Raw genomic sequence first — 24,101 nt, 5'->3', positions numbered from 1 at the left:
CCTGCTTTGATCCCCCTTTTGGGCAGTTTCCTGGAGGCAGGTTTAGAGCAAATGAACATTGACACAGCGCTCTTTGGAAGGGCTGTCCAGAAGAGTTAATGAAATGCAAGTTTGGTATCAGACTGCACGGTGCTTAATTGCGTTGTTTTTAACCTTTTAAATGATACCTGGTTTTTAAAAACGGATGCAGCTTGATAGAATTTAATAATAAGTTTGTGTTAATGAGAGGTCCTTGCACAGGGTTATCATAAAATACCGTGGCCAAATGAATTTTTGAGTGAAAGTTGCCCTGCTTTGTGCAGATGGGCATGAAGACCAGCCACAGGGACAAGAGCCATTTATACAACTGTGGCAAATGGCTTGAGAGCATGAAGACCCCCATTCAGATCAGTCCACAGACCTCGTCCATCTCAAAGGAAGGCTCATGGAGCAAAATAAATAGCACGAGAAGATTGATGTTCTTGGCAAAAGCCGTGAGCAGGTAATTTAGAGCAGGCACTGCCCCTTCAGCCCAAGAACAGGAAACAACTGTGTGACTTACCAAACGCCCCACCCAAGAAGTCCCAGCCGGTATAAAAGCCTCTGCTGCAAAATTTAGCTAATGATACAATCCAGGAGAAGTCTGGAAGCACCACAGAGGGAGAACAGGAGAGAAATTTCTGAGAAAGAGGCTTTAGCTAAAATTAACTACACCAGATCAGACACGTACGAATCCCTGAAGCCTATAAAACAAGCAGAAAGAAAAATAGTAAGTTTTCTACTGCATTCCTCACCTCTTTCCTTTTCTTTTTCTCTTTAATTTAGCTAAGTGGTCTCACACTAAGGTGCTAAACTCTGCAAGCAATTTTTCTATTAAAAGAAGTTTAACACTGGATTGTTTTTGTTAATAAGGAAACTACCCAAATTCCAATACAAACGGCTGCTATTTCACAAGTAACACTATTAGTACATAGATCCTTTAACAAAGGAAAGGAAGTAAAATTCTTTAAATATTACGAAAGGGCTGTAATTTTCATCGAATATAGAACAATTATAAGTAAGAGTTATCAGGAACTACAATCAAATAACAGGGACAAAACTTATTAGAGACACCGCATGCCATACATGGATTAGTGAATACAACAGGTATGTACACAGTTGTATGCTCAGACACTGAAATGTTTATTTGAAACAAATCAAAATTATCAGGCCCTTTCTCTCCGAATCTCATTTTAAATTTGATTATGAACTTGCTTTGCACATCCTCCCCAGTGTCCTCAAAGAGTCATTCATCTCTTTTATTACTGTCCTTGCTGCTTCGTGGACTAACGGGATCTAGAATGGCATTTGAGCTGCATCAAATACCAAAGACAATGGCCATACCTGTTCTAAATTGTGTGCTGGAGGTAGGTTCCTGCAGGGAAGTTGCTTCTACCAGCACCAGCAGAATGTTAATCACATTGTCACCACTGACATTTCAGATTTAGCTATTATTTAAGTGAATCCAACAGTCTAGCTCTGAGTTTGTGCTTACTCACAAACTTGCAGTAAACTCATTTAAACCTGAAAACACCGAAAGCATTACTTTAGAACTCACAGAGATTAGAATTTGTGTCTTTCTCAGGAAAAACAGGTTATCAAGCACAAACCTAAACAAATGAATGCCTCTGAAACCATGCGATATACTCAGCCTTGGCCAAATGTGAGTTATGTGCTCCCCCAAAACAGGGAACCAAAGATAAACCACAAAAACTGTAAAGCCAAACACATAGCACAGGAGACAACTATGACCAGAAGCTTTAATCTAATCCTTCAGTTACTGACTGGTATGGAAAGAAAAGAGAAGTGGAAAACCAAGCATTGCAGAATAAATTCTGATCATAAAAACATCATCCTGCATTACCAGAGTCACTTATCAGACACGCTTTAGATGACATACTTTCAGAGAGAAGAGAATTAATCGACCACCTCAGAACAAATAGAAGCAGCTTTGTGTTCAGATTCTTCTGTACTTCTAAATTAATGCACGTACTGAAATGGCCTCTCAGAAATTACATGCACAGTGAAAAAATAACCCGCATGTCAATGGTGAAGTCAGCAACATAAATCACTTAAACACTGGCTTTTTAGGCAATTCTAGCAAAGTCCTAGCCAAAATGGACTTCAGCTGCTATTATTCATACTTTCACAAGATCCTAAATGTTCAACAAAAAGAGTCCTTGTAGACATACGCATAACCTTAGTCATCCATCCGTCAGGGAAAGGAAAGACTACTTCACTCAAGACAGTCTGTACCTCATAGTTGAGGATATCTGGGCGACGAAGGTGGTGAAGGGCCTAGAGGGTAAGACGTATGAGGAGCGGCTGAGGTCATTGGGCCTGTTCAGCCTGGAGAAGAGGAGGCTGAGGGGGGACCTCATCGCAGTCTACAACTTCCTCGCGAGAGGGAGTGGACAGGCAGGCACTGACCTATTCTCTGTTATCACCAGTGACAGGATCCGTGGGAACGGTGTGAAGCTGAGGCAGGGGAAGTTTAGGCTGGACATCAGGAAGAGGTTTCTTCACCGAGAGGGTGGTCGCACACTGGAACAGGCTCCCCAGTGAAGTAGTCACTGCACCAAGCCTGTCTGAATTTAAGAAGAGATTGGACTGTGCACTCAGTCACATGGTCTAAACTTTTGGGCAGACCTGTGTGGTGCCAGGAGTTGGACTTGATGATCCTTATGGGTCCCTTCCAACTCGGGATATTCTATGATTCTATGAGGTGAGCATTAACTAAGATCTACACAGCACGTTGGAAAAAAGTGTTCAATCCCTGTTACCTGGGTCCCCTCAGTGATTGTTACAGCCATAAGATCGGACAAAAACAGGAGGAAACAGCTAAAAAGTGGAGCAAATAAAAGGAAACAGTTTGGAAAGGGAATGAAAATCTCACTGCTGTTTCTGTCCTTCTACATTACCAAGGACAAGACATACAGGGACATACAGGGTACTATCTGTACTGTGCATTTTCATCGTATTAGCTAAGGCACAGCAGTGAATGTGAAATAAAACTAGTAAGACCAGGATACAATACTGGAGTTTCAGCTTCAGAGGCCTGGGAGCTTTAAATGCTATGCTCCCCAACATACAGGTCAAGACCACGAATTAAGAGTCTGCCTGCATCTAAATCAGGTCAAAGCTGCCTCATCTTCCACACGAGGTCAGATTCCAGGGGAACGACATTTTACAGAAGATTTCAGTGAAAGACAGTCTTCAGCTTTGGCATTGCAGATTCCCAACATGTAAAACAGCAACAACTATGCTTTGGGAACCACTCTGACAGCCAGGAACTGAAAAGACACAAAGTTTTACTAGTTGAAGCGATTCATGGACAGCCAAGCACCAAATGAAAGAATAACATAATTCAGAAGACCCCGGCTCCCGATTCAAACCTCACTGCTTAGGCCTGGTGCCTTTCAAAACACCTCGTACATGGCAGAAGCTACACGTCAGTTCTGAACAGCCACCCTTCTGTCATCTGTGCACAGGCATGTACTTTCTTTAAAGATTTCATTGACCAAGGAACTCAGTTGGGGACACAAATTCATAGCCTTATCACTAGATTCTTGCTTTTTATTTTGAGACATGAGAATGGTAAAATATAAGAATTACTGTCACCATTAAATTCCATCAAAACTGCACAGCTGCTGCCTGGTCACATTTCTGATTTTATAGACTTCCCCTGAGAAGTAACCCACCTATTTTATGCAGCAGGAAAACCTGTAACACAAAGCAATCCCTCAGTCTTGAGTAACACAGCATCACATCCTTACACACATGTCTCAGAATCTAGACCTTACGTGTCTTTGAAGATATGACAGCACACTACTTCAGTAGCCAACAGTTGATCTGGGAGAACAAAGCAAAGTAATCCTCTTTGGCGAATAAAATATCTTCTTCCTGGCAAAAGATAAAGCAACTCTAATGGGAAAAGCAGAAATTCTAAACTATCACCAGAATTTTTATCCTTTTACTGCACCACTGCCCAGAAGGACAACAGCCGTCAGCAACTTAAGAGTGGCTGAGCTTCCTGCAAAGACCCAGGTTAGATGAGAGAACTGGCAAAAAACAAACAAACAAACAAACAAAAAAAAAAAACATGGAGGAACTGAAACACAACTATAACACAGCTTCATTAACGACTGCGGGTGAAACACAGACCTGACTAGGCACATACTTTGAAGATGAGGACCAGTACCTGGGTGAGCAGTTCCTGCCATGCACGTGCCCTTTTATAAGGATTTCAGCTTGCACACTGGAGATTTAACCTAGATCTTGGCTTTATAAAGCGCACTGTTAGGGTCACAGGAACAGAGCTATTAGTTTGCATTCATAGTTTAGCAGAAGAATGAATTCAAAAGCCAGTCATTAAACCTACTCTAAACAGAATTTCTTGATATGGTCAAAAAAGGGCAAAAGGAAGCCTGGCCAGCAAATTGAGAGAAGGTAAGAGGGAAAAAATTATCCTTATATGCTATTCTGGAATATCTATTATTATATTATCTATATGCTATTATTTATTAGGCTCTTTTTTTTAGTTTATTGTTTTGTAATTAAAGTTATTAAACTACAGTAATAAGCACAGCCTTGCCTATACTGCTGTGAACAGGATACAATAAAAAGCTACACTAATTAGCAAACGATTTTCAAAGGTCAATTATCTCATCATTAGCAAAGCCATTTACATCTCTGCAATGTGGAATATTCTCCAATTTTAGAAAGTGAAAAGGGATAAAAATGGATTAAATTGCTTGAGGCCACATAGCACAGTGTCTTGCTGAATAAGAGTTTAGTTGGGCAGAAGCCTGAGCAGCTCCTAACGCAGCGTTTCCACACTGCCCTTGCCCAGCTGATACTTAACTTCTGTCAGATGTTTAAGGAGACAGAACAAGCTTCTCCACCAAGAAATATCAGCATTTACATATACTGTGACTACATCTCCTCTCTTTACCTTCAAAAAAAAAGTAAAAGACCAATTAACAGAATGTATATGGCTGGATCTTGGCATTCACATCATTTAAAAATAAGTAAAAGCATAATCACCAGCTATACCTGTCATGTCTAGAAGCAAAAGCAAAAAAAATACACACAGAAGCTGTCCTAATTCTCTTCTAATTCAATTCACAAAACCTTAAACAGTATGTTTACTGTAGTAGTCAGAACAACTTTTAAGGGGTATCACCAGTGTAATAACTAAGACTTTTCCCTGCATTTTCAGCCACGTTACACCTCCAAAAAGATGTACGTTAAAGATATTTTGAGCATGCACCATCAAGCAGCTCAAGTTCCAAAACGCAACAGTTAGACCGCAGCCTTTAAGTCAGCCTTGCTGAACATACAGATTGTGAGCCAGTTTTTCCGTGCTACATTATCATACCATTTTCTTCCCTCCAAAAGAGAGATTTGGTATGTTTCCTGTGAGTAACATTGAAAAGTAACTTCTGTGTTGCGAAACCCTAATGTCCACAAATCCTGGGAGCACATACAATTTAGTGATCTATGATGGACCCCTGCCACCTGAGCTGGCACTGCTACTACGCTGTTTCAGTGTGAAATGCCAGCATCTCTGCCATGGCATTTGCTCTGCTAGCCTCGACAAGCAAGCTAGGCAAAGAGGACTGCTGGGTTCAGCTCCAGGTGATGAAAGGAGGAATGCTCTAAGTGGAAATCTGTCCGTCTCCAACAGAGCACGTACAGATCCTCATCTTTTTTTCCAGCTACTCCAAACGTCTTAAGAAAAATCCTGAAAAAGCTCAGCACAGCCCTCTACTTCTGATTCAATTCAGACCCCAAAGAGTCACCATAGCAGTGACCACTGCATTCCCAGCAAGGCTACTCACGTTTGTACTGATAGCACCTATGAGCATCGTGCTTTAACCCCACACACTATTTACAAATCACCTTGCACACCAACAGCCCCAAACCCCGTTTCTTATTTTAAAACTTCATCTAGATTGTCATTCAGAAGATCATTCCTGTTTCATTTCTTTTCCTTCTGACAACTAGTTCAATGGAAAAATTATACTCTGTTGATAAATACCACTGGGCTCCCCACATCCTAGTACAGCATTGAATTATCTGCTTGTTTTAGAATCAAAAAACCTCAACACATTGCCATAATGTACGATAAAGCTCAGCTCTGAGCAGTGGAAGCTAGAGAGGGATATTATTGCACATTTGCTATTGACCTTCATAAACATACTCATTTCAAATTTAAATGACAAAAAACTTCTGTGTTGAAAAACTGAGTATTTTCAGCTATTTGTGAATCATTACCAGAGCACTAGCCAGTTTTCATCCTATACCAGAGGTAAGGAGTTGGAGTTCTTACAAAGCTTTGTTACAGGGTGACAGCACTTACCCTCCTCATACACCACCGTTATGCAGCACTATATACCAAAGAATTTGGATAATCATGTGCAAGTTGCCTTATCTCTACCTCTGAAGCTGCAAATGCCCAATGAACAATTATACAAGCACAAAGCCAGGGCCAGAGTCCTTGCCCCATCCCTTCAATCTCTCTCTTTCAGCTTCCCCAGTCTCCTAAAGGGTGATATTTTATATTCACAGCTGCATTTGGGGAATGTCACTGCAACACTTGGACATTTGTTAATATGGGTCACCATTTCTGACTACTTTATTGACCAAGATTACTTCAAGTTTACATATTGCAAGTTTTCCCCCCCACACACATTTGACACAAGCTTACTTTAAAGGCCATCTTTTCTACTCCCAATGCACGTCGACCACAATCCCACACAAAAGAATTGCTTCCCTTATCTGTAGCTACTGAGCAGCAACCCTGCTTATCACAGAGTCCATGACAAAGATGGTTCGTGCTAGGGGTGAGCACAAAGCAACCATGTGCCACAAGGAGAGCACATGCATGTATTTCTACATGAATATTTTAATACAAAATTCCATCCTTCACCTGCAGCTATTTTAAAATCCTACAATTCTGTGCCACAAGAAATTTGTGACAAATTTCACAAACTCCACGAAAAAACAACAGCAAATGTTCAAAGAGGAAAAGAGACTGGCTAAGTGTATTAGAAACAATTGTCATAGAAACAATTGTCACAATCTCTTTAAGCTTTGGTTTGTCCCTTTCTGTAGACAGTGCAAAGACATTCAATTTAAAAGGTCTTTTCCATATTTTTTTTTTTGTCATGACAGAAAAGTGAAAACAACTGCCATGAATTCAACAAGCTCCTTAAGACAGGATATTTTCCAAGCCTAGCTCAAAATTATACTAAACTACTTCCATGCTATTTCCTCATATGCAAAGAGAGATTTGCCTGGTCCTTGTTGTCACACTGCACTGTGCTCCAATTACACACACCACAAGCCAAGAGGGATTACAGAACTTCTGAACTTACTGCTGCAGAAGTGACAGCAATCTAAAATGCTGGTAATTTACAGCAACAGCAGCCAAAAAAATGGTCACAATACAAAAAATGAAGACTTTCAGCAAAGAATCAGTGATGACTCATTTAAACACCAACAAATTAGTGAAATTTCTCTTCTGGCAAGCTAATGCTCTAATAAAGGACTAATGAAATTCAGGAAGAAGCTTGGAAGAAAGAAAAACATGAGACACTCCCCTAAAAGTTATCTATAAATCCAGCTTACTGCTGTTCAATCCTAAGACATTTAAGGATCCTCATTCCAAACTCGTGCCTTCTACTCTTATATATCATGCCCTTATTACCACATTTAGTAACAATCAAACCATAAACGATCCTTGGTGATCTCACTGAGAAGGCTGCGACTACAATGTGCCTGATAAAATAGTTGCTCTGGAAATGTTTTTTCTCACACCAAAACCACTTTCTGTTGCTGCTCAATTCAAGTAGGCCAGTGTTGGTGCCTCTTAATGCACACTCCAATTGCAAGCTCAGGAATAAGAAATGTACCACCAACTTCACATGGGATATACACTAACTATTTGAGAACACTTTTTTTTTTTTTCTGTCAGAAGCATTAAGTGAAGGAAAAGAGCTCTGTTTTTTACAGTCTAACTTTCTCAAGAATCAGTGCCTTGGCCTTCTAAGAGCCAGTTACCTCCATTCCTTAGATGATAATAGCCCAGAAATCTTGTGTAGGATTGCTTATGGCAGGCACTGAGAAGCCTACTAGTAGGATAGGAGCTGTTTCATGACCACATTCTTTGAAATAGCTTGAGAAATGAACTTACCTTATTTCAACTTAATACTTACAGGACAGCCCACAGAGCAAAAACATTCATTATTCAGCTGGTTATCCTTCAAAATGCACAACGGGTGATGCAAAAAAGAAGTTCAGTGTAAGGTTTCTCTGGACATATAAGAGGCTCTTATAGGAAGAAAAGATGGGTGATGTGATTAGCTGACATTTCTGCTCCAAGAGGAGTACAAAGACTGTACCATCTTCATAACCCACAAAGGAAGGCTACTGTTCTCCAGTATTATAACACTTATTAAAGCACATCAAAGGAATAAAATACCCCTGATCATTAGCTTTTCCAGGTGAGAGAAATTACCAAGAGCAGCATAGTCTGCTCAGAACATCGCCTGCCTCAACCCCACCACACACAGCCTTGTAACAACTCAGGCATGGCAGCGCTGAGAGAAAACTTGTCTCAGAGCTGGTACCCTTCTATCTTAAAATGCCTGGTGTGCCAAGGGCTACCAACATACGCACCCCTTTCTACAAGGGAAAAGTCCAAATCACTCGGATGAACTTCTGCAGCAAACAACTAAAATGCCCTCACACAGAGCGGTGAGCGGAGGGCAGGTTTAGGCCTCGGAGGAAGGCCTGCGCACAGAGGCTTTACTCACCCCTCTCCTCCTCGCCACCACCGTGACCCATGGAGCAGTCATGCTAAGCAGCTCCCCTCCTCCAACCCTATGTCTCAGACGCTTCCTGTCTCCACTGGCATTTATTTTCAGCCCTCAAGATTCCTTTCTATATGTTCCAGGAACCCTCTAGCCATCCTCTGTCCAGATGGCAGACTTCAGATGAAGGGAACGGGGTCTTGGAGAGTCTTTTCTTGGCCTGCTTCTCAGCAGCCTGCTGGAACTTAGAGGCAGGCTGAGTCTTGCACAGACAAGGCTCTGTTGCGCTGCAGAAGCCCTTCAATCTCTCTCTCAAGTTCTCCTCAATGCCCTCTTTGTCCCCAAACAAATTTGCCTTAAACCTTTTAGCGGCCTCTGCTTTCCAGGGGCATGCTTTATACAATCTACTCCCTACAAAGCTGCAGAAAGCCAATAAAAGGGCAATGGAAGGGGGCCTTAAACAACACTATAATGGACAACCAGAGTCTCTGCTTTTACTACACACAAAGCAGACGCTATTCTGACAAGCAGATGCAGAATACAAAGGTAGGTGATAGGTTTCTGTCCTCTTGATCCCTGTCATCTGCAGAAGGTGTTCTGAAATGGAATAGGAACGCAGCAGTTTGCAGTCAGATTCAGCAAGGCCTAAATCATCATCCCCCTGCCATGGACTGTCCTGGACCTCGTTACCACTGACAGAGATGCCTCCAGTTACGACCGACACTATACGTTCACATACAAGCTTCAGGGAATGACTTCTATATAAATCTTGTTTGAAAGTGTCCAAATTCTCACCAAAAAAATCCTTTAGGTACAGCAAAAGCTCCACTGAACAATGGTTGCAAAAAGAAAAAAAAGTTTTAGTAAGATTTACTCAGGATTCTTTTAACTCTGTACAAATCAAAGGCCGTGACATTATCTGACTTATTATAGATACAAATGAAACAATGCTTCCAAGATCTAAGAAGGTTTAAACCCCAAATAAACAAACCTGGATGCTATAGATTAGAATACATTTAAATAAACTATTCTAAAATCAAATGCAGTAAGCAAAGCCAGTTCCCTATTTAAAGACTAGAGTCATCAGAGGACTCTGATGTAGCTCTTGGCTAGAAAAATTAATTTAAGAAAAAAACTGCAAGGGAAAGAACACGCTGCAGAACAAAACCCACCTAAGGTTGGAGTAGGAAAGGAGACATCACAGGAACTGCCCCAGCATAGAAAATTTCCCAGTTTCAGACAGAACTTTAAAAATACAGCATCTCAAAGAAATTGATGAAAACTGTGAAGCAATAGGAAAATTAGGCAAAACATGGCCTTGTCCTTTGAAAGTTAAAGAAAACAAAACCAAAAACATCTGTTTTCCCCTGCAGAAAAAAATCAATACAATCTAGAGGCAATATTATGTACTGCAATGCCACTATCACACTTGTTTTTCTTCAGACATTGACTACCTCTTAAAAATCAATGACAAGTCTAAGGAACAAGATTTTGGCTAAAAAACACTACCTCCTTCTATCTCTTATCATTTGCATTTATCATAACACAGTGAGGATATCTTCAGACTCATTTTGACCAAAAATCATACAAGGAGTATGCTGAAGAAAATCTATCACTTGGGACAGCTTGAAAAACAGATGCTATTAATGCTATTAGAAACTCTGGCCTTTTTTTTTTTAAAAATCATGTATACCACTTTTTTATCTTCCTTAAAATTTGTACATTGTTAGAAAGCAATCTTTATCATTCAATCCTCTCTGACAAAGAGATATCAGAGAGACACATAAAAGACTCTTAACTAATTTCAGATAGTTCAAACTCAAACACTTCTCAGATAACTCCTTCATTTAAGGGGTGTGATCTATTTGCTGATTAGGGTAATATACTAACTACATGATAGCACCCATAGCTCCTCCCAAAAACATTTGGGATTGTCTAATTGGGATTTATCTGCTCTTATGAAATGTCTACTGTGTGATTTACAGTCATTTACTGTCTAATAGCTGTAGCTGATAAACTGGTTTTAAGTTCCTGTTTTATCTCCTCCCTTTTAAAGTTTCTCAACTGATTATAAGAGGTGTAGCATCAGCAGAAGTGATTTCTCAGTCTAACTATACATCCAGAACCAATAGGTATCTCCTATTAGAACATTACCTAATATCAGGAACAGAAAATTCAATACAGAAGTTATAGTATTTGAAACTGAAATCAGTTACAGACCACTTCCAAACCTTAGTTAATAGTAGCTATCTAATAAAAAATAGGCCGAGTGAGCCAGTTACTAAAATCACAGAAAATTAAGTCCATCAACTACAGAGTCCTACAGCATAAATGGAGTAAACCATCCCTTTGTGATTTGACATCCCCTTACCACAGGAAAGTTGGGCTCTCTTAAGTCAACAGTTTGCTACCCAGACACTTAGGTGAAAGCTAGAGACTTCCCAGTGTTGTTCACGGAAAGAAAACTGACAAATCCAGCAAGTACGGCATGAGAAGTGTGGCATCTGATCCAAAGCCATGCCATCTGATAATGCCCATGCTGCTGAGCTTTCATAGAGACGTTTCACTTGTTGGCTCCCTAGCCAGGATGTGTTTGAAAAACTTGCTAAGATTATAAAAGAGATGAATGGTAAAAGAGAGATGATAATCGTTTAAAACTTTTGCAGTTAGACATGCTTTGAAAAAAAAGCTTGAAAAAAAAATACAGTTAAGTACATAAAGAAGGCCAAGCAAAATGACTGAGGGAAAGTGGGTGCAAAAAGACTTCAGTAATACCTGAAAAGACGCTTAATCATATATCAGGATACATCAACAGAGAGAAAGAACAAATATGAATGAAAACGTATTATGATTAATGGAAGTGACAACTGTTTTATCTTTAAATTCTACATGGTGCAGCTTTTAAAGTAGGGAGGGAAGTGCACATGCTGGGTCAAGCAATTACAGCTAGGCTGTAATAGCCTTAGCAGTGAGTGAATAGACCAATAATTTTGCAGCAACTATTTTTGGCACGGTAGCAGCAGAGACAAGAGTTTGCTGCACTGGAATTTAAGCATTACTTCCACATACCTGTATTCGGCTCTGGTTTTAAGGCTAAGATCAGCCTAGCAATGGGTGTTCCCACTTCATACGTAAGGGCCACTCTCCTTGCATCACTTCAACAAATTATCTTTGCGTTCAACACGTACAGCTTTAACAGCAGCTGTTTCACTGGCCAGGACAAGAACACACAAGAGCAGGAACAGAAGTGTAAAATTTACATAGTTGCTCAGTTTTACAAGCATCTAGGTCTACCAGTGAAACGAGAAATAAGGCAATAATTATCCAGACAATGGGGCAGTAATGCTATAGACTGGAATATTTGAAAAAAGCAGATGCTGAAGGCACAGGTGGCTTTATTATGGCCAGCATCTATCTTCCCAATCACATCTTCCACTATTATTCTAAAAACTTACTGTGTCACCCTTCTCTCTTTGTAATTTGCAGAGGGATTTTCACACTGATTTGAAGCTAAATAAGTGACTATGCAGCAGTTCTTTCACCTTCTGTTCTGAATATGTGTCTTGCAAAGAAAAGGGACAATAAAGAAATCCAGCTAAATAGTCACCAACTGCCTATTCAAATCCAAAGGCTGGTTATGCTATGTTTAGCCCCTCTCTACACACACTCTGTGGAAGCATGTTTTAGGGTTGCTATTTTGATATCTTCATACCAAAGTTTGTTTAAATTAAGCTTGGCTAAGAAGTGTTAAGAAAGTCTTTGCTCCAAGACAACTGTATTCTATTACCAACAGAGGAATGCCTCCAAACTGTCTGCTGAAAGCATTTTTGTCAATAGTGCACTGGCCTGAGTAATAGAAAAAATAAATATTTATCCCTAGAAAACATACCTTCAGTATCCTTAGCTTCATTATCTCCAGTTACCACAAAGCTTCCTGCCAAAATCACCCAGCTTCTGTAAGTCTGTGTGAAAAATGAGCAATGCTTTATCCAACTCTGTAGACAGCCATTGCAATTTGGAACGGACTGCGATAGAACCACTCACTGTTACAAAACTTAAGAATCATGCAAAAGGTTGTATCTGGAATATTTTTTAGGTAATTGACATTACTATTGCTTTCAGAAAAGAACGGAATTTGCCATTAGTGCTAGAAATCAAGAGGGGTGGAGTACTCTGAGAGTACTGGACATCCACGTTGGCAGCAGCAGTGGGAGGGAAGGGCAAAAATTCTTGCCTGTACACAACCACACTTCCCATAAAACAAAAAAATCATAATTCCAAGCTCACTCCACCACCCTGCTTATATTACTTTTTTTCTTTTTTTTTTTTTACACACACTAAATTTCTATTCTGAGGTTGTGGTTCAGAAATCTAACCTAACATTGTATTACAGGGCAGAGCTCTTCATAAAACTGTCCAAATTGCCTACCACATCTTCCATACCAACAGATACATCTCATCAGCTAGCAATGGACTGGCATTTAAACAAATTTGCATGACAAGGATGTTTCAAAGAAATAAGAGGCGGAACTAAAAGAAAAAAATTATAGTTCTAAAGACAGCATCTGAAGGAAACTGAATTTTAAAGAAGAGTTCTTATCTTGGATCTGCAGCAGATACAGCAGCATTACAAACTGGTCCAGCCATCGGCCTCGACAAAGCCTAAATCAGTAGTAGTCGGTCTGTCTGGAGAGCCTCTCAACTCACTGTAATTAGGCATAAGAACCCCTGCTTTTCATTGCATTTGCCATATGCTATTTCCTGTGCTTAAAATTGGAGATGGAAGGGCCATCAAGTAGGGGGTAGCAATTTTAGAAAAGGAGAAAGTGGATTTCTGACGTGCAGTTCCTGTTCCAAGTTCTTCAGGGTTCTACTTGTTAACCTAGACAGCCTCTCTGAAACACCAAATGAAGTCATAACCAATTTCTTATCTCTTGCCCACTAGCTTGCCACCTGCAAAGGATAAAGAAACAACACAAATAATTTACTTCAAGAAAAAGTTTTTCAACTTTCATCTGCAACTCCTCAGATCAAGCATGAAGCGACAGCAGAGACCCTGCAGAAAACACTAATCGATTGGTTCAAACATATTGAGTAACAGAGGAATTTACTGAATAAAGTCAACAGGGAAAGAGTATTTGTAGAGTACTCTGTAAATTGCTTCAAGTTTTGTGTCATATAGTTACGGCAGAGGTACATTATTAGCCTTTTCTGATAATAACAAGTGTTAGCTTGAGACAGAAAAGCCAGGCAGGAGACACACAAGACTTGAGTTTCTCCCTCTCTGCTGCTACCCATCCAGTGCTTCTTCCTCGCCACCAGTAAGTTCTCTTCCAGCTTTTGCCTGCACAGAGTACCACCTCATGTTCACACATGCCTGCGCTAGTTAATGTACAAAATTGTCTTACCAACAGCAGCACAATGAGCAGATGATGAATTCCATTCCAGCAAAATTAACAGCGGGGGATTTCCAACAAGATGGCAGAGTAAAACACAGTTAGGATACTCAAAGAAATACAGGATGCACAAGATAGCTGATTACTGAAGTACAGCCTGAAATGCTGGTAGCACTTCTCCAGAATTCAGCAAGATGCAACTTCTACCAAGTACCGTGGGAAACAAAAAAGGTTCTCCTCCAGAGAAAGTGTATGCATGCACGGCTCATTCTCAAAAAGACAGCTGTCCGAAAGAAATTGTTTTCTGCCTTTCTTTTATCTGTCAGAATAGCTGTTATCTAAAGTTTCCTCCTCTTCTTTTAGGGTAGGACTGTCTAAAAAAAAAAAAAAAGAAAAACACTCCTCCCAATAAAGGAAGATTTAGCAAGTCTTTTGCTAGTGCTTTTCTCTATCTAGTTCTGCTACTTCTCAAATCAGCTTGGAAGAAAAGAGTAATTCCAAAAGAATAAATAAGTAATGAAGCGATTTTTTCCAGTCCTTCCTATCCTCTTTTATAACATTAATTTCAGAGACTCATGTTACCAAGCCCAAAATATCTTTTGAGTCTGTTTTTGTTTTGTTTTTCTAAAACCCACCCACTTTCTTGAAAAGAAATGAAACGGTCACTTTATACCTGCTCTAAAAGATTTCATAAACTCCATTCATCCTGCTGTTTATTAGTCAAAGAGAAAAATTCCCAGCTGCAGAGCTTTAAAGCTCCACCTTGTGGAAGATGCTTATAATAGATATACCAATGGGCTCCAGAGGAAAAACAGGACTTGCAATTAATAACGTTTGACACTTACTTTGTCATCAGCCAAGCAGTACCATAGTCTCTTAAATACATTCTACTCCAGCACGAAAACAAGCAGTGGAGGATTACAAATAAAATAAAAAGCTCTCTGTGGACATAGAGCAGCCAGGCTGTATCTACCAGCAGACAGCACATGCAGCAGTCCAGAGCAGGTCTTGCTTTCACCATATACGCTGGCTCTGGACTTACCTGCCTGTGAGCAGGAAAACAGGCAGCCACAGACAGATCTGCTGCAGTTACCTGGCTGATGGGTCAATGACCAAAGAATGGAGCAACCCTGCTGTTAAGAACACACAAATGATTAACAGAGCTTAATCTGGTACTACATTGACCCTGGTTTTACACAGGTACTCCGAAAGCTATTCCCAAGCCTTCTCCAGCCACCTATTAGGAACAAACTTAAATTATAACATCCACATCCAGCTATTCCTAAAAGCCGGTGTTTCCCCATGACTGTGCATCTCCCTGACTTGGAAAGAAACTGAACCAGTACTGCCCTCTGCTGAAAAAGGACCCTGCACGTGAAAACTATAGCAACTTTCATACCATTCTAGTTTTGTTTCACGTACATACCTTGTTTTTTCTTCTTCTCTGTAAGCCTTTACATTACTCAGCATTCTGTTTTATCACTTTTTTTTTTTTTTTTTTTTTTACACTGCTTCTTCCTCCCCATGAGGGCTATGAAGGCTACAAATAGGTTTACAAGCTTACATACTACAATACCATGTCAGCACGTATAGACTCCGGAGATCAAAGAGACGCTGTACTAAAGCACAGCACATGCAGTTCCTGTTTTCAAACAGTGTAAGAGCAAATAAAGGAAACTAAATTGAGGTGTAGAAAAATAACCCCAGAAAAACTAATTTAAACCTTTCCTTTATCTTCTGCAATACAACAGTCATGACAGTGTCATGAGATTTTTGTGTAGTAAAACCAAGACACTTAAAGAACATACATCCATATTGATTTAATAGTTTGAGTTATTAAATATGTCATAATTAGTAACTGAATATTAGCAGTAACTACATTGTCCTGCCCAGTGACAGGACAAGAGGCAAGGGGCACAAACTGAAACACAGGGTGTTCCAAGCTGAATATGAGAACACACTTCTTTATTGCGAGGGTGACAGAGTGCTGGAAATTTATGATTAATTTTAAAAAAAAAGCAATTGGAGATTAAATATATCCTAGCACATAAAGTGAAGCAATTTACCTTCCCACACTATAGTTTTTAATATGAAACTACAAAGTCTTTATTCAAAACAAAGCCAAAGCAAACCACACACACAAAACACCCCACCTCAAACAGTTTACTGCAAAGTATAAAAGCTTGTCTTAGCTTTTATAGTTCACAGAGCAGGACCAAAATCATTGACAATATAAAAACTGTGTATGGATGGAGGTCAAAAGCCTCTTTGTGTCTTAACACTGACAGAGTAAAGACTTTAAAAAATGGCATGCCAAAGTAAAAGTATCAGTCATCCTTAGAATGTGAAAATCCCTTGTTTAAACCACACTTTGATAATTCTTTGTCATGAAATCAAAGCTTCAGTCCAAAAATGACATCTAATCCATGAGTTTCAAAGTCACTGTTCTCTCTGACCCCCATATGAACCCAATAAAAAGGCTACTCAAACTACTGGTTTTTAAAGGATCAACTCCTTTTGCCCCCTGCTTTCCTCCGGCTATGCTCATATGCACACAAATTTTTTTTTCTTTTTTTTTTTTTTGCCTTAGTTGACTTGCAGTACAAATCACTTCACTCAAAACTAGACAGACCACGTCATCCGTGGAAAGGTATGTCTCACCACAATGAAATTGAAGGAACGTGTAAAAGCTGAAAAAGAAAGAAGCAACTTTTGTAGTATTTATTACAAGGGAAGGATGGAGGTATGTAAATTGCACTTTTAAAAACAGATGCAGCCAAATTGTTCCTGCAGCAGTAGAAGCACCAACATACCTAGCTAGTCCTAGCAAGTCCATATTGGTGAGATAAGAGTAGAGTAAGGAACGTTTTAACAATTTCTTCCTTTCAGAAACCAGAAGCGTCGTAGCTAGATTATGTATCTGAAAAGCCTGAGTGCTGCCACATGCTTTGTCCCTACAGCGGTATCTTTCTGCTTGGCAGCCTCACCATGCTTTATCACTCTTACTTCAGCTGCCAGATGCTTAGTTTCTTCAGCTGGGAGATATTATGCCTGCTGAACCACTTAGTCTGCACACGTAAGGAAAGCATCCATCGCGTGAAAGGGCTAGCAGGAACCGATGCGTGATTTTTAAAACCTACAGCTTCCCAATGTTCTATTAGATTTACTATCCTAAGGAATAAGAATTCATTAAATTCCCAAGATCCTTCTGAGGAACCCGCAGGAGAGAGCTGTTTGTGAACAGAAGCATATTCTAAATCCACTTTTGAGCACGCCCTCTCCATCATGAAAAGTTAAAGAGCAAAACTTTATAAATAGAAGGTTGAACTCGGACTGCTGGGCTGCACAGAGCGCCACATGCAAACAGTATTATTACAAGAACAGACAGATAATTCACTCAAACTACAAGAATTGGCCAGAAAGCTAGGAACCACAGAAAACTCATACTTGTTTCACCCTGCAATAACAAAAAGAAAAATATATTTGTCTCCAGCTTTCATACAAATTACAACCTATAGCGACCGAGGGCACAGACTAAAATGCATCAGTTTGCCATAGTGATGCACTCTGACAGCAATACGTACCGTGACCTTTAATCCATGTAAGCCTCTCCTCTATGTTTAAAATGGAGTTAGAAGTGTGGACTGCAATGACAGATTACATGGCTCACTGACTAGTTCTCCTATGTATTTCCCTACATACTTTTTTTCTATTTAATAACCAAAGATGCTTCACTATTCTATTGCCAGTATCCTGACTGCCCCTGCCTGAGACTTCACGCAATGTGCAGCTACGCTTATTGTGCCTGCAGCCCTCAGCTATAAAAAAAGGATGAAGATGTGAACCAAACACCACTCTGGCAGAAGAGGTTAAACAGTTAAAAAGAACAAACCCTTGTTTGAAATACTGTGAGAACATCTGACCACTACAGTTTAAAATATCCAACTAGCATAAGGTTCCTCATAAGGAAAAAAAACTCTGCAGAAAGTACTAAATAATTTCAGCCACTTTCTTGGAAAGTGGTATTGGTGCAATAAATAGAAATTACAATAAAAGTGATGAAAATTTTAAAATTTACTGGGGATATATGAATTTATCTTCCTAATTAGCACATTCACTCCACCTGACCATGGAGATATTGTTTTCTGAAGCCTAAAAAGACCAACATTTTTTGGAACATTGTCTTCCCCCAATGCTACCAAAGAATTATAACACTTGCAGTTGAGCTGGCAGACTAGTTTTGAATTTCCAGACCTTCACAGCTAAAATAACTAAAACTCAAAACCCATCCAAAGAAGAACCAATAGCAAACTTAGTTGTCCCACCTGATATAGTCTGTGGGGAAGGGTCAACTCCTGAATGAGCCTCTTAAGAGAAAAATCTGTGTTTTGGTTCTCTGCATTACACTGTTGAGAAAGACATCAACAGGGAAAAAATAAACATGTGGCCTGCAAAGCATATAGAGAAGTTAAAATGTCCAGCCTTTCTATGCACCTGGAAATTTAAGCACCGTTTTGAACATGCATTTATATTAATTATCTCCTGCATTATCTGCAGGATTGCACACGGGAAAGCAGTTGGACTCCACAAATTCAGCTTCTCCTGCTGGTTTTCAGCTTATGTTTCTTCATATTGGATGAGCATTTCCAGTGCAACTGCCATCCTTGTCTTTAGTCTCCACTTTAATATTTTTTATTACAATAATCTAAAATACTAGATCATTATCTCATCATAAAATCTTTCATGTCTAGCTAATTGGCAATGTCAGCATTACATCCTTAACAGAGAACGACCTAATCCAGCCAGTCTGCAGTGAAAGCAGAGGACCCCATCCCAGTTATCTTGGGTCACGCGATGTTAAAGTGCTGTTACTGCAGGCAAACACACAGCCCTTGGGTTTTGGGAAGACAGCAACCTGTACTGTCCTGCTTTGCCCGGTTTAATCTGGGATATCCACCTAACACAATTACAGGAAAATCTAGTCCATTTGCAGAAGGTACTATTTTCCCTGAAAAAACCACCTACAGCAACAAGCCATTTTCACCCACATTTTTTTCCTACCATGACTACAGAATATTTGATTCTGTCAATTATTTCATTTGAGTGACCATTATGAACACTCAACAACAACAACAACAAAATCAATGTCAGACAGCGAGGCTAAGCTAATTATGTCTGGCATGCTTTGCTGTTTCTGCAAAGCTCTCACTGACCAGCACAGTGTACTTCTCATCCACATACACAGAAGAGCACTTTCCAAAACCTGCAAGCACTTCCCCTGCTCTGTACGTGCTACAAAAGCACACCCCCACAAAAGCACCGAGGTCGGAAGCAGAAGAGAAATGGTCTCCATTTCTCCTTGCACCTTAAATAATGTCTTGCACTGGCCTCAAAATCACCCTTCAGCCCTACAGTGAAGTTTGTCGAGGTCCTAGGCCTTTTATTAAAGGAGAGTCACACAGACAAACTTGTAAGTGCACAAAGAAATTCATAACACTATGTTGAATAAATAGAAAAATATCCATGAAAGCCACTGCAAAGATATTGTAAAACCAAATATTGAACAAACACAATTAACACTTTAACAGTTGTCTAATTTTTTTGGTAGTGACATTTACTAACATTTCATCAACTCAGTTTATAAACCCACAGTGTACAAGTCAAATGCAATCACTATTCAGGAAATCCGATCTAGCACAGCATTGCACAAGTGCAACCCAAAATGTAGAAATCAGATCCATGAAAGTAGCTTGGGTGTTTCAAGGATAGTAAGTAACTGAGATTCTCTCTAGCACACCACATCACATCCATCCTGAGCTTCTCCCCAAACCCGTGAATCCTTTCCCATTTAGCGTTTATCCCTTTCTCATTCAGAGACTTGTAAGGGGAATAGATCACCATCTTAAAGGTTCCCCATTAATCCCTTCTTTCTCCCACCTTACACAGACCTACTTGCATTCTTGTACTTGGTTTACACAGGAAGCTTTTCCCAAAAGGGTGAGTCATATTTTAAGGACACAGCCTACCATGAATACATATGTGGGAAAGTAATGTACACCATGGAAAAAAAAAAAAAAAAGATGACAGACAGCATACTCAGCCATTATAACTGCTCTTCTAACTTCCATTTTAACCACTTCCAAATTTAACCACGATGCATGCAGCATGACGAGGTATATTAGCTCACATCTCAAGAGTTATCTCAGTCCAACAAAACTTTTATCGGTTGTGTAACTCAGCTGCAGTTTACAGAGCCCCTTCGCGCAACCACAAAAACTAATGCAGGAAGTCCTCCACTTCCTCTCCTTCTCGTTACACTTCCAGAATTACACTAGCGATAGAAGCAGCAACATCCTGCGTGTAAACATGCATCTTCTTCATGTGCTTGGGGCTGCATAATACTCCTTTGGAAATATGCACTAAGGTTTATGTTTCTGATTTACAAAACCAAAGCTGACACCTACCCACAAGGAGATGAAAGCACAACACTTTCCATCTCTCGGTGCATGTCCAGGAACCACCACATTCACCCCCCCGGGGTTGTTAGGAGGAATACCATTTATAACTTGGTAAACTTAAGTAGCTGTACAGCTCTGCATGGCTACTAATTTAGGGCAGCAGCTTAAAGACAGGGAGAGGCAAAGCAAAAGGCAAGAGAAGAGTTTCCACTCCGTAAAGGTCTCAGATCTCACAGAAATCTCACTTTCTAATGAGATGCACCTCGTACATCAGGTGCTGCTCTCACATAGCACGCAGAAATGTGGCTCTAAGTTTGAAAAGCAAAGTACAATTAACCTAGAAGTCAGGCAGAGATGGATTAATATTTCAGATCCTTCCTGTCAGTAGCAATATTTCACGTAAAGAAAGTTCCCAGCGTGAAATTATTTTCTTTCTGAAAAACTGTTTCTTTAGATACTAGAATCTTTCAAAGAAATACCTTCTTGGGGATTGCAAAAAAGCTTTGCGAAGATTCAGCAGTCCACAGCAGAGGGAAATCACCCTTGGAAGCCCTCAGCTTTTTTAAATCATGTGTTATCTAACAGGCTAATGTGCAATGCAGATTTAGAAGTTGATAGAGAAGATGCATTTTTTTAAAAAATGAAAACCAACCTCCTAATAATGAAAGTTTTCTGAAGATAACTAAATACAAGCAACATCAAACGAACTTTTAAAGAAGGTGTTTGCTGTTATATTCTTGTCAGAGAGCCATCACCCACACCATGGTGGAAAAATTATTAGTGAAAAATGTGCTCATTGTTACTGTGTTACCAGCAAAGCAGCGATAAGAAACTCAAAGCCTGAGTAACAACTTAGATGGAAATCTAAGCTGAAGCCACAGAACCTGGGAGTGTCACATTTCCTTCCCTCTGCCTCAGGCCTGGAGACATTCTAGGCAAAAACAAACAAACAAACAAAAAAAAACAACAGCCAAGATGGTAAAGTATACTTCCTTGACAAACCTGCTGCATCACTGCCTTTTCCGAGGCTCCCTTGAAAATGTGGTGCAAAGAGGAGGAGATTTATCTACCCTGAAAAGCACGGTCCTCAGAACACTGTTTAGAGCTTTCAACTGTAAATGCTGCCAGAACTCATTCAGCTTATTGTAATGCCAGATGTATCTTAAATTCCTGGTAGTGTTTCACAGATAACTTAGAAACAAAATACAACACTACCTCTATTGCCAACTCTTACTTACTTTTTTAGTGAATAAACAAGCCAAGCTGAATTGAAATCATTATGTTTCAAAACATCTTCCTCACTATCAGTTATTCCATGGGCTACAACAGAACAGTTATTTCTTAATACTCAGTTAATCAAAATAAGCGTTTTTGACAGGATGGCTTACAAGAAAGTCAATTTCATGATTACAGGGAAAAGATTCCATTTGTACAAGTCCAGTTTTCCAGAAACCCACTCAGAGACATCTGCAGAGCATACAAATTTCAGCTTGTTTCTTCCAATGGTTTGCTGATTTTTTATTTTTTTTCTTAGGTGGAATCAAAGAGTGCTTGGATTCTTCATTACTATGTACAGTATTGCTTCTGCAAATTAAACTATTACCTTAGCAAAATGATCTATTAGACTGAAGAGTACAAGTTGTACACAGAATAGCCACCTTTAAAATATCCTTTTCATTCTACTTGCAAGATTCTAGCAGGTGAGAAGTTCTATCTGTTGACTTCTGCTCCTTCTTTGGAAGTGCTGCCGGAAAGGTACATGCAGGTTAATACCCATCACTCAGGTGTTCTGCTAGCAGTCACTGGGAGATTTGAGTTCACTGCTCCTCTATTAAACCAGAAGAACAAAAGAACGCCTTTCTCCCTCTACAGGCAGTGTTTGCACAAAATAAACTTAAGGCTTTGTTTCCCCCCCCCCCCCCCCCCCCCCCGTTTAAATACACACTGGAATAATCTCAACACATTGTGCTGATTAATTTATTTTTTTTTTAACTGAACTCCATCTGTCAGAAATAGGCTCAAAGTATTTCTGTGAAGCCCAGATGCTAGAGAGAGAATGAATACATACACTGAGTAGGTATGTGTGACCATCCTCAATAAATAGGTATTTAGTGGACAGCCATCGAACAAGCTTGCTGGAGAAGCACGGGGCCAGTTTCAGCATACTTCAGATGGTGAGCCTTGGTTCTTCCTCCAGGACCGTTTTGCCTGGAGTTTCTCTAGATCTACCAGTAACCAATGGGTGGAATGGATCAGTAAAACACAGAGCAGGTGGACAGCAAGCTAATTCAGAACAAATGAAAAGCAACCCAAATGTTGACATCAACAAAGTGCTGATAGGAAGTAATTTTTGTCTTCTGCATGTTCTCAAGCATATCTTACAGATGTAAACACGTCGTGCCTACTGAACAAATATTTAAAGTGAAGCACTAAGGAACAACTTGCAAATAAATCTTTTCAGGAGCTCACTGAGTGACAGCTTCACAGGCCAACAGAAAGACATCAACCACAAAGCCAATCTAAATTAGATTCACCATCGCCATTAAAAAACAGCATGCACTAAGTAGAAGAGAAGGCTAAATACAGAACGGCCTCATACATGAAATACCAAAAGCCAGAAGTTACTATTCCTGAACCTGAGTCCACTTCTAGCTTTGGAAGAAGGCAAATTAGTTTCACAGTCTTGTGGTGCACAGGTCTGTATGTCCATACAGGTCAGAGTAGGTTGCGTGCTCCTCGGTATTAGTAGAATGAAGGTCACAACCCTGCCAGCATGAAAGGGAAGAAGGGAGGAAAAGCTGCCTTTCAGCGATATAGTAACCAAGATTTGAAGAAACCAGCACTCACAAAGTTCCTTCAAAATCAATAGGTAAGAGCAAAGTTCATATAGATAACTATACCCACACCGACCCTTTGAAAATAAACTGCAACCCATGTAGCCTGGTCTTGAACTGGGCAGGGAAGATGCACAGTACAAAATTCAACACGCAGAGGACAGAATTATGCTTGTTTCTTGAAGAAGGTGTAGTTTTCAACACAAGACCACTTATTTGCTGTAAGATTGCCACTTGGTAAAGGTCTTCTTGAGCCTGCAAATCACTTTCAGCCTGTTCTGCATTCATTCTACCACAGGCTGGGCTGACTTTTACATCACTTTCCCGACAGGAAAGGCGTGCTGCATTTATTGGTACCACGGTCCATGTTAATCTAAATGTCATCCTGGGAGGAAAAAAAAGCTCATTTGTCCCTCTCCTTATCTAGATTTATCATAGCCACTAGTGTTCCATCCTTCTTACCAGCTTAATAAAACACAGACTAAGTATTTCAAGGACATAGTCATATCCAAGTCTTGCATTAGTAATTTTACTGAAGATCTCTAAGGCTTACATGGGAGCTCATCTGGAGCTCAA

The 24,101-nt window shown here is 39.9% G+C and overlaps 1 protein-coding gene across 5 annotated transcripts in view; it reads right to left on the bottom strand.

The window, feature by feature from the left end:
- The window catches only part of MOB2 (MOB kinase activator 2), a 112,635-nt gene that overhangs the window by 60,746 nt on the left and 27,788 nt on the right, over nt 1-24,101 (bottom strand). The window contains exons 1-2 of one of the 5 annotated variants that reach the window (XM_083838573.1): nt 4,220-4,256; nt 3,822-3,921 (exon numbers count right to left, since the gene is read on the bottom strand). The exons of 2 other annotated variants lie outside the window; for them this stretch is intronic. In XM_083838573.1, coding sequence (XP_083694699.1) covers nt 3,822-3,921; nt 4,220-4,241 — 122 coding nt within the window. In that variant the 5' untranslated portion in view covers nt 4,242-4,256. Of the gene's footprint in view, nt 1-3,821; nt 3,922-4,219; nt 4,257-14,245; nt 15,710-24,101 lie in introns of those variants that run through there. 2 more of the 5 variants (XM_083838570.1, XM_083838576.1) reach the window with 2 other exon arrangements.

The sequence above is a fragment of the Anser anser genome (genome assembly GCF_964211835.1).
Source record: "Anser anser genome assembly, chromosome: 5".
Classification (NCBI taxonomy): domain Eukaryota; kingdom Metazoa; phylum Chordata; class Aves; order Anseriformes; family Anatidae; genus Anser; species Anser anser.
Note: the sequence above shows the minus strand (reverse complement) of the source record. Positions and strands in the feature narration are given on the sequence as shown.